The sequence below is a fragment of the Manacus candei genome, unplaced genomic scaffold (assembly GCF_025592945.1).
Source record: "Manacus candei isolate 608988 ecotype Guabito, Panama unplaced genomic scaffold, ASM2559294v1 h1tg000010l, whole genome shotgun sequence".
In the NCBI taxonomy this organism is placed as follows: domain Eukaryota; kingdom Metazoa; phylum Chordata; class Aves; order Passeriformes; family Pipridae; genus Manacus; species Manacus candei.
Window position 1 is genome coordinate 4,509,570 of NW_026138058.1, and position 14,760 is coordinate 4,524,329.

Genomic DNA, 14,760 nt, shown 5'->3' on the forward strand with positions numbered 1-14,760 from the left:
GGATCCAGCTACAGGACATGTGGGAATGGTTCAAAGCTGCATCAGGGTGGGTTCAGACCGAAGGTTAGGAACCATTTCCTTGCCAGCAGGGTGGTCAAACTGCAACAGGCTCCCCAAAGAGGTGGTTGATGTCCCATGCCTGTCAGTGCCTTAAAGACAGGCCCCCCTAATAACAGGCTTTAACTTTTGCCAACCATGGAGTGATCAAGAAGTCGGACTAAATGATTCTTGTAGTTCCCTGCCAATTGGAGCTACTGTATTGTACTGTATTTATATTCTAATGCATTCTTTCCTATTCCTTCTCTTTACCCCTCTATCATTGTTTTGCAATCTGGAACTACTACGCTGTCGTTAGGAAAGCAAAAAAACGGAGGTTTGTCCACATAATTTTGCAAAACTGAGTCAGAATAAAGTATAAGGGTTTCTACGTGCAGGTCAGCCTGCGGAACTAAGGAGACACCTCCCAGCATGAAGAATGGCATGGTGAGGCAGGAGTAAACACCCCTTCTGGCCTGCAAATTGAACTGTTAGAAAAACTTAGGGAGGAGGGAAGTATGTGTATGTGTGTGCACACTTATTCATAAAAGCAAAGATTATGAGGTATATCACCCTTTTTGTCCCACCTAGAGTAATCCTTTTCCTCTCCTATGTCATCAGAGTGAACAAAATGAGAAATGGAAGACCTATGAATAAGCTCTTTGGGGAGTGTGAGAAACAGCTGATGATACACTTCTTGCCACCTTATATTTAGAGCAGCATTACCTAAAATACTTCATATTTTAAGGCTTAACAGAGCAGTATCAATTTGTAAGAGCGGATTTCCTCACCACACTTTCTTTCTCCTTTTTAAAAGCAATCCCTTCCATCACTCTTAATGTTATTTAGTTTTGAGTAGTATTGTTCAAATTTTACCAGCTAAACCATCTATTCGACCTTTTCTCAAGTACACTAAATTAATTGCATCTACAGTTTGTTTGGCTCTTTCAAACTGAAATAGAGAACATAATAATACAAAAGTAGGGAAAAACTAACCATAAAGGCATAAAAATTGAAAGGATGATTTATGGTGTGGTGTTCCAGCATTATCTCGTTTGGTTAAATTACCTACTTTTCATTAGAATAGCGTTCCTTTATCTTTGTGCCTAACTACAACATTTACCCTTTCCTTGTATGCACTTAGAGGCTATTCAGCATCCTAAGGAACTCTAATTAAACTCAGTGTGGCATCAAATGCCTACAGGAAGTCTCAGGGACATATAGCTGTCCTTTTGTAAGACATACAATAAATACTTTGAAAGCCATTTAAGCCACTGAACGAATGAGAGTAGGGGAGGGAGAGAGAAGTAGAATCCAAACACACTAAAGATTGCTGATTATATCAGGGATGTCCAACAGCTGCAGTAGCTACTTGCCAAAAGCCCGTGGGCCATTACTACTTTGAATATCAATTTACATATATCCTTAAAGGGAATAATAACAAGTCTTACTTCTTTGGTAGTTTAATGAAACTTGTTCCTCTGAGCAGCTCAAACCCGAGCACCTGCTGCTGATCTGGAATTTGCTGGAAGAGGGTACTGGGGTCACGTATTTACAAAGTCAGAGCTGTAATTGGCTCGTTGCCGTGTGTTGCACATCTTAAGTGTTGCACCTTACAGCTTTCCTGTTGGCTACCAAAAAACCTAGCCACTGCTCTGCAGAGAAGGAAGCAGGCTCTCCCAGCACGCAGGCTGCGCATGGGTGAATTCTCACCTGCAGGAAACCATCAGCTTCCTTTAACATCCACCTACAAGCTAAATGTCTGAATTTTGAGAAGCAGAACTCTCAGGAAAGAAAGTATTTGTGTGCTTTGGTGTATTGCATGTTTGTAACCCCACATATTACACTCATTACATTCGTTATAATGCTTCATCCAATCCTTTTGAAAGTTTCTTGACAGCACCGCTGTCAAGGTGGGAAGGTGCTTTCTACATTTAACCCTAAGTTAGCTCAACTATAAGAAATGTAACTAATTTCTTCTTCTTTCTAAGGGAAATCTAGCCCAACTACAGGCAAGTCCCATACGGTTGCTCTCTTGTCTTTGCAACCAGTCTCTCTCTGTAGGGCAGTGCAAAGTCATTGCATTACACTTTAATTTATACAAGGACATTTGATTTATACAGTAGCACGAAGAAAGAAAGCTTTCCTGCAGATCTATCTTTGCATATGCTTGGCTTCCTTTTGTTTTGGGGGGGTTTCTGGACAATATGGATTAGTGAGCATAAAAGACACCTATTATCCTTTTCCCCCCTATACATTCCCTGTCAGCTTCTTTCTTTTGTTCTTCCATTCTTCTGATGGGAAGGCAAAAAAACCTCCCACTTGAAATAGCTTCCCCAGATAACAAGCTGCAGGAGTACAGACACCTCTGACTGCTCCAGGATGTTATGCATATTAGTTTAAATACACATCTGGCTTCTAAAATTCATCAATTTTGTAAGCACACTGAATTTTTACTGCTATCACTAAATAATACAAAATGCATTGGATTGTTCATCATTTATTTACTAGTGATTAGAAAACAGTTAAGTGGAAGATTAAAGCTGAAGAAACTATGTAGTGTGGGAGGAAACTGGGATATGGAGTGGTGCAAAGCAAACCAAACCAAAACAGTACTTCCACTGCTCTTAAACTCTGTCCTGAATTACACATATTATGCATCTTTAAGATATTAAACATATTCTGGGGTTTTAAATAAGAAAAAAAATATTTTTTGGAAACATATAAGTAATATTAGGGTAAAAAATTCAGTTTTTATTACAAGACAGAGGGTCAGCTTCCTCTGAGTACACCCTATGTCTCTGGGCAGAAGAGAGTATAATTTTCAGTTATGGGCTAATTTGTGACATGGTATGCTTACGAGCTCTACTAGGCTGTATCCTACATAAAAAGAGGAAAACCTGAAAAATTATGCTCTAAGATAGCTAAGAGAGAAAAGAGTATGCAAAATCATTTAGTGCAACTTTGGTTTTAGTTTCCTCCTTGCTCCAAATTTCCTGTCTGCGCCTGAGAGATTGTCGAAGGATATTTAAACTGATGAAGCCAGATGCAGATCTGAGATTGTGAATCCAAATCCCCTGAAAGGAGCCCCAAACCCACAGAAGGGTGAAATACAGCCTTCCCCCGACCTTGAGAGAAAAAAGGAAACTGACACACGGGGGCTGTGAGGGAATTGCAGCATGTTCCAGCCAGATCCCCAAATTGGATTGTCAGGGAGTCAGGAAATCTGCCAAGACAAACACATGCTGTTTAATATACAACAGCCCGAGATAATCTGTGCCTCAGTTCATCACTCGTAAAGTAGGAATAACATTCCATGCTTTATAGGGAGTGTATCTTAAGCATTTTGAGATAATCCTATAGTAGAGGAAGGCAAAAAATTCCCAAGATCCACCACCTCCATTTGATATACAAAACATGGAGAGACAAAGGTTAAACAACTTGCTGCAGTCACACATGGAGACAGGAGTACAGTCAGAAACTGAATCCAGACCTCTAAAATGACAGTCCAGTGTTTTAATCACTAAATCCTTCTTCTGCCTTGATTAAAACAGGAAACGAGAACACAAAGTATGCACTTATTCTGTAAATTCAACTTGTTACCACAAACATCTTAGAAAAATATATATAGTTCAAATATGGTTGTCTCTGCCCTGTGAATATTTTGATGAAACAAAAGGCGTGCATGTCATTCTGGAGGAGATCCATCATCAAACACCTGGTTCTCATGGGCCTCAATTAACACTGTAATTCAGAGTTGAGACAACACTGTAGTGGTTATAAAAACATCTGTTTATGTGAATTTTAAGACAATCTTGCATAATTTAGAAGATTAACAATGTCATCAGCGAATGAACTGCACTGAGAGTAAAGAATATTTGCCACCCCACCTGAGGAGAGGAGGAAGATACGAGTGGTGGTGTTGTTTGATGGTAAGGAAAGCATTCTTCCTTTTTAGTATGATGTTAGGTACCTTAGGTTTGCCAGACAGATTCAGTATACAAAACTATTTGCCCCCTCAGCTACTGTCTTTTACTGGGAAGACCCCAGTCATGGGCAGGGAGGGTAAAACACTCTGATGATTCACTCCTTTCCACCTTCTTTACCAAGACCCTATATTCTCTTTTCCATCTTATAATTACATGGAGATTCATCACATGATGAAAAGATATCTGTTCCCATCATAAAGGTGTATGAGTGCCCCTCACATCATGCAGAAGTTCCCCAAAGGGGTCACAGAAAAAGTGTGCTTTGGCTATGTAATAAAAGCCATGGGATATGCTGACCATGGAAAATAAATTGCCCATCGCAGGATTCCTCATTAGAGTTTTAACAGACATGCATTACTAGTTTTTAAACATTCTGTTTTCCACTGTTTGAAAGAACTGCTTTTTCTTCTCAACTACAATTGCTTCATCACTTTTCTTCAATGGACTGAATCCTTAAAAATTTAACTGTTGTCTGAAACTATTTGAAGAAAATCAGGCATGAGAGCATGCAAATTTATTAACAGTGATTAATATATCAAAAATTCCTCCCCAAAGTAATGGGCAATTTCTATTTGATGACAGTGTTTCTTCCCACCAATTTCTCCTTCTAAGGGTCCACCATACTGGCATCAAAGGCTGCAAACCAAGAACTGATCTTAGCCAGCGTTCAATAAAACAAGGACTTCTCAAAAGTTCTTTGAAAAGCCCAGTTCCCCTGCACAGGGCCCTGGATGGAAATGTTTGCCTCCTGGTATCCTGAGCAGATTGCAGAAAGGTCATGTAGGGGAACGTGAAGGACTGGCAACAGAGCCAGTTTCACCTACACTTTGCAAGGGCTGAGCTTATAGGTTCTTCTTTCTGCCTGTATTCTGCTGTGCCTTCCTCACTTCTGCTAAAGCCTCACTAGATTTTCCAGAAGCCCTAAAAGCCAACAAACTGCCAGATATCTTCCATCCCAAGTTCTCTTCAAGGTGGCACCACTACAGTTACAGCCTTAATAAGTAATCTGAACTGCTCCCAAACAGGAATTTGCCCAATGGGTAAAATTCAGTCTAACCATTTGATTCAAAAGAAAATATGTTAGACTAGAGAGCATACAAACTTTTAGAATTAATTTATCCTGTAAACCCAACACTTCTAGAAGGGAAGGGAACTGTTTCTGCCCGCCTACTCTTGAGACTCCAAGAGATTAACATCCGTTGCTTTATTTTATATCATATAAAAACAAAATTCTGATATTTGCTAACCATTTATTTTATTTTCGCACACTTGCACCTTTCTGAACAGACAGGATGTCCCTCTTTTGAACAGAAAAAGCTAATAATGCTAATGATACAAAAGGTAAAAGCACAATGCAGTAAGAGAAAGGATTGCTGGGTCGTACTCTAGTAAAAGGGTCCTCTAATAGCACAGTCCTCTGGACAGCAAACGCTAGTCAGAGACTATTTTTTTTACTGTGTTTTGATTTTATTTCCTTTGTAAGTTAATTTGTACCAGCTACTAGTACTTTTGATAATTTTAATACTTTTGATAAATAATTTCTATAGATTCTATTTTTCTATTTCTACAGAAAAATCCCTAGAAATTTTTACACATATGGGCCTTAACAGAAAATAAAGATCTCTCCAAAAAATCCACAGCAATTGAAGACTAAATATTTGGTTGAAAACTATTACTTTCAGGTTTTTGTGAAAACATCTCAACTTCAGTACCCTGAAGGTCAAAACCCTTTTTTTGCACTGGCAGGTCTGACTGCATAACACACGTTTGATCTCTGTCAATCTTTAATTGTAGATAATTTCTAGAAATCCACAGCACGGACTGCGTAAAAATACCTTGCTAGATGGTATCTACATAGGTAATGCTTCTTACCCCTTAAAAATTCACTAGGTGTAGTTTTAAACCGAGTTGCAATGGTTTTATGTTTCGGTGTTCCCACTGAAGCATGTCTTTTTTGAAGCATTACTACCAGCAGTAACAGCTCTCATGCGGCTCAACGCGAGACTGCGCCGTGCAGACAGCAAACAGAAAGAGTCCTTTGTTCCCTAAGAGCTCTTTCCAAGCAGTTAGATATTCTTTTGCCTTTTTCTGGCTCACAAAATGACCCACGTGTCTTTATGCAAAATATTCAGTCAAAAAAAAAAATAAAAAATCACAGTTTCCAAGAAGAAAACAGTTATACTGGCAAAACACGGCATTTTATTTGAAGGACTTAGGAGGCATGGAGCAGAGGAACACCTGGAATAACTGTGAAAAGATAATTAAAAAAAAAAAAAAGACAGCATCAGAAGAAAGATAGGAACTTTGGAAAGGTGGGTAAAACCTGATTAAGCAGGAAACGGGAAAAAAAATTGAAACCGAAATAGTCATGCAATGAAGCAAAGATCTGTAATGCCCAAAACTCCGGGACCTCCTACGATAAGTCCCTCATGACTTCCCACTAGACCTTTGACCTGACCTTGTTCTTCTGAAGTTTCAGCTTCCTCTTCAATCTAGTGGATATTAAAAAGAAAATAATCCACCAGCAGTAGATCACAATCTACCTCACTTCACCTTTTAATGGCAGGTCCAAAACAATGATGGCACACTACTGCTTCCAAGTCCAGCACCAATACCAATGGTACAAGACCCATTGTGAAGTTTCATAAGTCAAATGACAGATCTTTTTTCCTTTTTGAGTTATTTCTTTCTTTGTTTTAATTTCAGGTTCAAAACCAGCAAATGTTGAATAGTAAAGCATTCAAAACCTAGGCAAAACCAGGATGAAAGAATGCTTGGGAACCCTAATTCACTTCCACATAAGAGAGAGCATATAACTAAGAACTACATGTCACATAAATAGGAATTTAATTTTTTTCACTGTATTACTTGAAATGTTTTATTTATGTTGATACTTGTAAAATATTAGTAAGTTCATCCTCAGTACAGGCAAAGCATTTGGAAAATACTAGGGAAACCAAGAGAAATCAGATTAATCACTTACTCTATAACAAAAAATAAATAAATTTAAAACGTGGTTCCCAGTTTTACACCTTGTGCTCAAAGCTAACTATGCTTCAGTCACATTTGAGGACTGATCTTTGAACTTATATTCAGAGCTTCATTACGAGTTATTTCATTTTGCTGCCTCTTGTACCAGTCTCTGCCTTCTGATCTCATAAAAGATCAGACAGCTTCCTGGCATCCCACTAATTTTCTCTTTTGTAGAGCAGGTGCATAACAGTTTTCTAAAGTGATATAAGATCTGAAGCAGTATTTTAGTGTTACAAAAGTGATTACATATTTTTTTGTGTACTCTGTCATGAACAGCTAATTTCAATCAATTATAAGAAAATACGAAAACTAGTTAAATCTCTATCATATTGTATCATGCTTTAGGAATCATATTCTCCAATCTAGTGTTCCCACTGAAACCACTGCAAAGGATGGTCCCTCCTCCCCCTCCCCCTGCAGGGGGCTGGAGAGGAGAACTTGAAGCACAAAGGGGTAAAGAGCACAGGCTGAGATGAGAACAATTTTCTGGAAACAGCAATGAGATACGAAAACCAAGAGTAACAGCAAAAATATTAATAACAAAAGCGTGTAGGAGAGAGAGGCATGTAGTGGAGAAGCAGCTGGGCTTGGAACCCTGCAGGGAAATTAGTCAAAGGGCTGTCAATCAAGGGTCTGTTAAAGATGAAGGCTGGAAGGGGGTCACTGCATGTGCCAGATGGAAGGTTCCTCCTCCTCAAAATGACAGGCAGGACTGGAACCTTCTACAACAGGCATGAGGCTCTGGAAGTAGAGAACCAGACAACTGATGAGGTGGGTGAAGGTACTTCTGAGGTACTGGGGCCTCCTAAAACAACACCAGCTGTACAAGACCTCCTCTAAGAGGAAAAGAAGGGTAGTTGTAACAGCAGATTCCCTTCTAAGGGGAATGGAGGGAATAAGGAATAAGCAGACTGGACCCAGCTCACAGGGCAGTCTGCTGTCTCCCAGGGGCTCAGGTGAGGGACATTACTGGAAAACTCTCCAGTCTAATGAGGCCCTCTGACTACTTTGCACTATTGGCTGTTCAAACTGGCAGCAATGAAATAACAAAGAGAAGTCCGAGGGCAATCAAAAGACTTCAGAGTCCTGGAAAAATTGGAAGAGAGATCAGGAGCATAGGTAGTGATTTCCTCGATTCTTCCAGTAGCAAGGAAGGATGAACTGGTGGTGACTGATAAGGAGCAGGGTGAGATACTCAATGAGTCCTCAGCACAAGAATGATGTGGGTCTGTCAGAGTGGTTCCAGAGGAGGGCCATGAAGACGATCAGAGGGATGGAGATGGGCTGAGGCAGCTGGAGTTGTGGAGATCCTGTGCAGCCTTCCAGTACTTAAAGGGTTCTCATGAAAAGGAAGGAGAGGGACTTCTTATACTGGTAGATAGTGTAGGACAAGGTGCAATGACTTTATCTAGAAGAGGGCAGGTTTAGCTTAGGTGTTAGGAAGAAATTCTTTACTCCGCACTGGAACAGGTTGCCTGGATGAGCTGTGGATACCCCATCCCTGGAAGTGTTCAAGGCCATACTGGATGGGGCTTTGAGCAACCTGATCTAGTGGAAGGTGTCCCTGTCCAAGGCAGGAGGGTTGAAACTAGATGATCTTTGAGGTACCTTGCAATCCAGACCATTCTATGGTTCTATTTTCATTCTTACAACTGGATCAGCAACTGAGCTCAAGAGTCTTAGAGAAATCACCAAACCAAATCAGTCAAGTCAAAATGACACCAAAAACAGGGGGTTTACTTAGCTACTCAGAGACAGGATTCTAGTCTTGTTTTACCGGACTTTTCAAGTTATAAGAGTATAAAACATGGGTAAATTTACAACCACAGCAACCCAAGCATTTTACCCATTCATTTTTAACCACTCTTCTAGCCCATACTTGCCCTGTAAACAATTACTGTTCAAACATTGTGACTTTGTGGTATTTTGCTTGTCCAAAACATGAAATAAGCAAGTAGAAGTTTCTCAAGAAAACTCAATCAAATCAAAACCCACTGTAACACAACGCTACCTCTGTCTGAAAAAGGTTCTTCCATTCTGTGAGTTTTTGATCAAATTAGCTAATTTTAGCAAGAACACTGTCGTTGAAGGTAGTGTTTACAGAGTTTATGAACTAAACTCTTACAGAACAAAAGTGGTCAGAGAGCATTAAGTAATTTTCCAAAGAGTACTTACTGAAGATTATGATTCGGGCTGTTTGTTGGACCTGTAAACATAAAACAAACAAGCATTGCTGACAAGTTCAGCCCAAGGACAACATCATAAAAAAAGTCAATAACAATCTGAAGGAAACTGTCTCTTTAAGGAAAGTTTGTCTCAAGATTCAAACAAAACCCTCTGCATTCCTGCACATAATTATATATTGCTATTTTCAAGGCCACAAATAAAAATCAGATGAATCTACTGTCTGCTCAGGAAGCAACTTCAGTGGACCTAATATTTTTAGAAAATATCTTTCACCATAAAAACACAGGCTGTTAAAAAGACAAAGTGTTATCTTGACACATCACTTACCTTTTAACAAGCCTTACCTCAGGCTTACTCTCAGAGTTTATGGTGTGGCAAGGGGATACACAATTTTTATCACAGCAGGAACAAGGTTCAATACCCAGCATTTAGGGAATCACTACAAACTAAACCGTGGAGTTAACTATTTACATTACAAAGTTAGAATAAATTTTTAGAAAAATTTATCTGAAAATTTTTTTCCCATTGCTCCAGAGGCAAACTAAATAAAAGCTTGGCTTTTGGGCTGGATGATTAAGTCTCAAAAATGCAACAGAAGTACTTCTTGACAGGTGTGGTGTAACTTCACCTGTTGAAGGACAGAACTGGAGGCCAGGCTGTACAGAAGTGATATTTCACAAGGATGGGCCCAGCACTGTGAACATCAAATAGAAAACTGCTTCTCTTCCTTCCCTTCAGTACTTTTTTTTTTTACAGACTGAGTTAAGTAGTAGAGTGAAAACTCCAGGTAATGAAATGTTACCATTTCGTATTTTATATGTGCACTTCTTCAATTTTTTTTTATTCACTATGTATTTACAGACCTTTACATCTGTAATTACTTTCTTTTATTACCAAGTAAAGGGGCATCAAGTTCAACCAAGAAGTTCTGTGCTAGGAGAGAGGCACCAGGCCATCAATTTATTTATTTCCTTTTGTGTTGAGAATTCTTCTTAAAACATCAAATTAATTTCTCCTTATGCTATTGTGAAAACTAATACCTAGTCTATAAAGCAGACTGAGTAATTATGAAAGCCAGGAACTCACCAAGCCTGACAAACAACACTCCTGTTGCAGTTATTGTCTTCATGCCATTTGAAGCCACGCACTGGTAGTATCCCGTGTCTGTGGTATCCAGATCCTGGATTCTCAGTCGTGAACCATAATCTGTTTTTCTGATGATGATCCGTCTTGGCTCCTGAACCACTGGAGCATCGTTTTTTAGCCATCTGACGTTTGGAGATGGATTTCCTGCTACCTTGCAGTGGAGGATTGCTGTTTGCCCCTGGACTACAGTGATATTGTTTACTGGTTCCAAAAAGGTCAGGAAGTAACCTAAGAGGATAAAAGGTCATGAAAGATCAGACTTCAGTTGTGTTGTGATAAAAGCCTACCCAAAGGTACTTTATTAACAGAGAAGCTTGGAAACAGCTTCAGTTTTCTTTCAGGCACATACTCAAGAAAATGCAATTCACTGTCCTAAGGAGACCACAGCATCACACTCCTATTTGTCTTTCATGGTTGACTTCATGTTGGTGTGCAGGTAGGTACACAGATTAGAAGGTCAAGAAAGAATTGATACCTTACACCCTTTGTGGACACTTATCTTGAAGCAGTAATGACTTTTTCTACATCTCACATGCTTAACATCCTTACGTACATCTAATGCTGTTCTGTTCTAACAGCAAAATACATCCTTATTCCATAAAAGAGTAATCCCAACTGTAACCATACTGGAATATTATTGTAAGTTTACCACTTTATCTTCTGACTTGGAAGAAGTAAGAAGTAGTAAATCTTATCGTGGATTTGTCTTTAAAATAACTACCACTGGAAAAGTTTCTTTTAGATATTAATTTGACTTGCCAGTTACTCAAGAAAATCTCAAAATTAGTCTGATTTGGGCAGGCTCATCTAATAATTAAATTGTAATGCTATGTCTTACACTCAATTTAAAGAAATGATGTCTCAGTTGAAGAAGTAACCTGTGAAATAGAGGGCACTTTTAATTTGATCACAGAGTGTCGTTTTTTTTACAGCAAGTCCAAAAATAGTGATTAAATTGGAGAAAGAAAGGTCTGTATGGGTATTGTGTAATAAGATTTAATGGGTTTAGTTTTTTTAAGTGAAAACTTACACAAGCACTAATTTGAGGTTCATTGAAAACAAAGGGCTTGTCAAGAAGCACGTAGGGTGTATTTGTGAATTCTGAGTGATAAAAAAAGAGAAAGAACTGAGGGGAGAACACTGTCAAAACTTGACAGTCGAATCTTTGGTAGGTTATTATTTTTAAATTTAATTTGGTCCTGCAAAGGAGTGCTGCAACTGACACACATCACACACTGACAGCTTGAAGGTATGTAATTCCACTGGAACAATAATGTGATTGTCAAAACAGGTAAGAAAAGTATCCAGCTGTCATGCTTATATGTTTGCTTTGGTGAATTTATACCAGCTAGACATAAAGCATCAGGAATACTTCAAATTATATTACATTTTTGTGTCAGTTGGATCCAAATATCAAACAACTTTGATGGATGTCCGCATGTGCCATTTCCTATCAGACTATTCTGCAATTGTTTAATTAAGAAATAGTGTATTACTGTGCAGGAATCTAACACCAGTAACACAATGGTCAACATTTGCAGTCCAATTGCTGAAATACCTTCAGAAAATTGATGTTCTGCTTTGATTTATGTTTGACAGGACCAGGAAATCAGTTCTTGTGTAATGGTTAGGTATACCACTGGAGAAGGGAGCAGTAGAAACATCAGGATATAATGAATTTGCAAAGCCAGATTTTGCTGGAAAACTGGATTTTGCTGGAAAACTGGATTGTTCTCTACCAGTGGCCTTTCAAAAGAAATCCTGCTTTAATGAATAATAGATAGTATAATGTAGGCAAGTGTGAATTTAAATTGAAATTTAAGTAAACGCAAATATATGTTCTCCACGATATATTGAAAACTTACAGGAAAATAATTTGTTATCCTTTCCCACAATAAAATAATCACTCTTCCTGTGATTTTGTTTTATGTTTCCCTATTGTTAATCTACAAATCTTTAGCAGGCTTCAAAATATTTTGTCAGAACACAAAAAATATTTCTTTTCAAACAGTCATATAAAAGGGAGAAAAAGTACACTAATGCTCTCACCAATGTCATACCACGACAGTGTCATTTGTTGTAGTTTCCAGGTAAATTTCATTAATGAAGAATTGTAATTACTATGACAGCATTCTTACGGGGAACAGAAAAACAGTAAATTGCCTTGTTAATACAGAAAATTGAAGGAGTTGATTGAAATTTCTACTTAAACCAATATTTTATATATAACCATTTCTAGCAGCAAGAAAGACAGCATGATCAATCCTCACACAAGTTAGAAAATAATTTTCTACAGCTATTTCACTCTTAGCTTGTTACTGAGAGAGTACAACAACATATTTTGTCACTTTTTCATAATCTGTATGTATTTTATTCTCATCAGCATCACTGAGATTCTGGGCTGTATCCGTAGGGTCATTACGAGCAGAGAGAGAGAGAGATGCAATAATCCCAGTGTACTCAGTGCCTGTCAGGCCACACCTGGAGTATTATGTCCAGTTCGGGTCCCCAAAATTCAAAAATGACACAGGAAGACAGCAGAGGGTCCAAAGGAGGGCTCTCAATATGATAAAAGAGTTGTAGAACCTGTCCTATGAGGAAAGACTTGAAGTAGTTAAGTCTCTTCTACCCATAGAAGAGAAGTGTCAGGGGAGACATCATTACAGTTTTGCAGTATTTAAGAGACATCTACAAGGACAACGGAGACTCTCTTCACAAGGAGTTACATAGAGAACACAAAGAGCAAGAAGTGCAAGTGGCATCAGGAGATGTTCCATTTCAACAGAATACAGACATTTTTTTGCAGTGAGAACAGACTCCCCAGAGATGTGGAGGAGCCCCTATCACTGGAGGTTTCCAAGATGTAACTGGACAGAGTGCTAGAGCATTTTGTCTAGGTTTTCTTTCAACCAAAAGGTTGGACCAGATGATCTTCTGAGGCACCTCCCAACCTGGGGTGTTGTGTAGTTTAGTGGGTCTATGATTTAGCAATCATGGGGACAGCCTGAATGTGCTCATACAAGGGAGGCAATACAGATGGTTTAAGGGCTTTTTTGGGAAGAACTTGGTCCACTTCCAGCATGGAGACAGCACAGAGGTACATTCATCTGGCTCAGAGATGTTTCTGACTCCTAAGAAATGAAAGAGGCAGAGAAGATGCTGTCTAAAATGTGGAGCCAATTCAAGCACTGTAGGGTCACAGCCAGGGATTGTGGGTTTTCTGCCTCTTTGTTATACTTTCTGTTCTTCACACACAAGTACATGAAAGGTCTACATTGCTCTCGTGCCACTGGTCAGCTGTTGTGCAACTGGTCAGCTTGCTCACTTTACCACTATTTAACTTCTGATTTAAAATGAGCTGGGTTAAGTCTTCTTTTTGGGATAGCCATGGATATTACATTCCAATAAACCTGGATGAAAACAGATGGTAAATTTACTTATTAGGACTTTTTAACTAAGGGTTAAATTCATGTTAGGCCGTTCTGCTTTAATAATTAAAGCATGGGTACTGTAGGAAGTAATTAGATCCATACCTTTCAAGCCATCCAAAGTATTTCATATGAATCCATGGATCTGATCCTATTATAAACTAGAACAAAACCATTACTACCAAAATCAATGCCAAAGATTTATGAATTAATTCAGACCCAGTGCGATTAAATAGGTTTTCCCTGAATTCAGTGTAACTGCATCCATTTCCTGCAGGTCAGAATTTGGCTTTAGTTCATTATTTCTCCTGCCAATTTTACAGGTATTTTCCGCAGTGTTTCACATTACCTTGTTGCTACAAACCAAGTAAAAAAATATTGTAACCTACTGAACTTTGAAGCATTTGTGTTTTCCGGAGTTCTCTAGAGCAGCTTAGGAGCAGCAGGGCAACTCATTGCCCATCCTCTGCCTTTGTCAATACTCTGAAGTGCAACACTCTCTGTTTGCTAGTTCCATTTCCTCTCTGAGAAACGATGCTGAAGTTTGATGTTTATGTACTCACTGATTCTGAAGTAATCATACGGCAGAGCGGGCATTTTTTGAGCTGCTCTGTTATTTGGTGTCCACTTTAGATAACCCATAATTGCAATTCTCTCAAACAAAGTGGAAAATTTAACCAACCATGTTCTTAAGAACGTTTTCTTTATTTAATTTCTGTGGTGATAATCACCAGTTACTTTTTTGTGATTGCACGTCACACCACAAACACAGTGTAGATGCCAGTTTGATGCCATGGTTTGGGGAAAAAACAAGTTTTCCCAGGATAAATCAGGACCTCAACAATGTGCAAAACAATTTTTTTTCCCATGTAGCTTTCTTTCTCTCATAATAAATCTTAATTTGGAGATGTATGGAGGAAAATCAAATCTGAAGGTGCTAG

General features: G+C 38.7%; 1 protein-coding gene across 2 annotated transcripts in view; it reads right to left on the reverse strand.

Moving 5' to 3' along the window:
• The window catches only part of ROR2 (receptor tyrosine kinase like orphan receptor 2), a 145,271-nt gene that overhangs the window by 20,997 nt on the left and 109,514 nt on the right, over nt 1-14,760 (reverse strand). For both annotated transcript variants that reach the window (XM_051777419.1, XM_051777420.1), the window contains exons 3-4: nt 10,332-10,619; nt 9,234-9,264 (exon numbers count right to left, since the gene is read on the reverse strand). In XM_051777419.1, the coding sequence (XP_051633379.1) occupies nt 9,234-9,264; nt 10,332-10,619 (319 nt within the window). The remainder of the gene's footprint in view (nt 1-9,233; nt 9,265-10,331; nt 10,620-14,760) is intronic.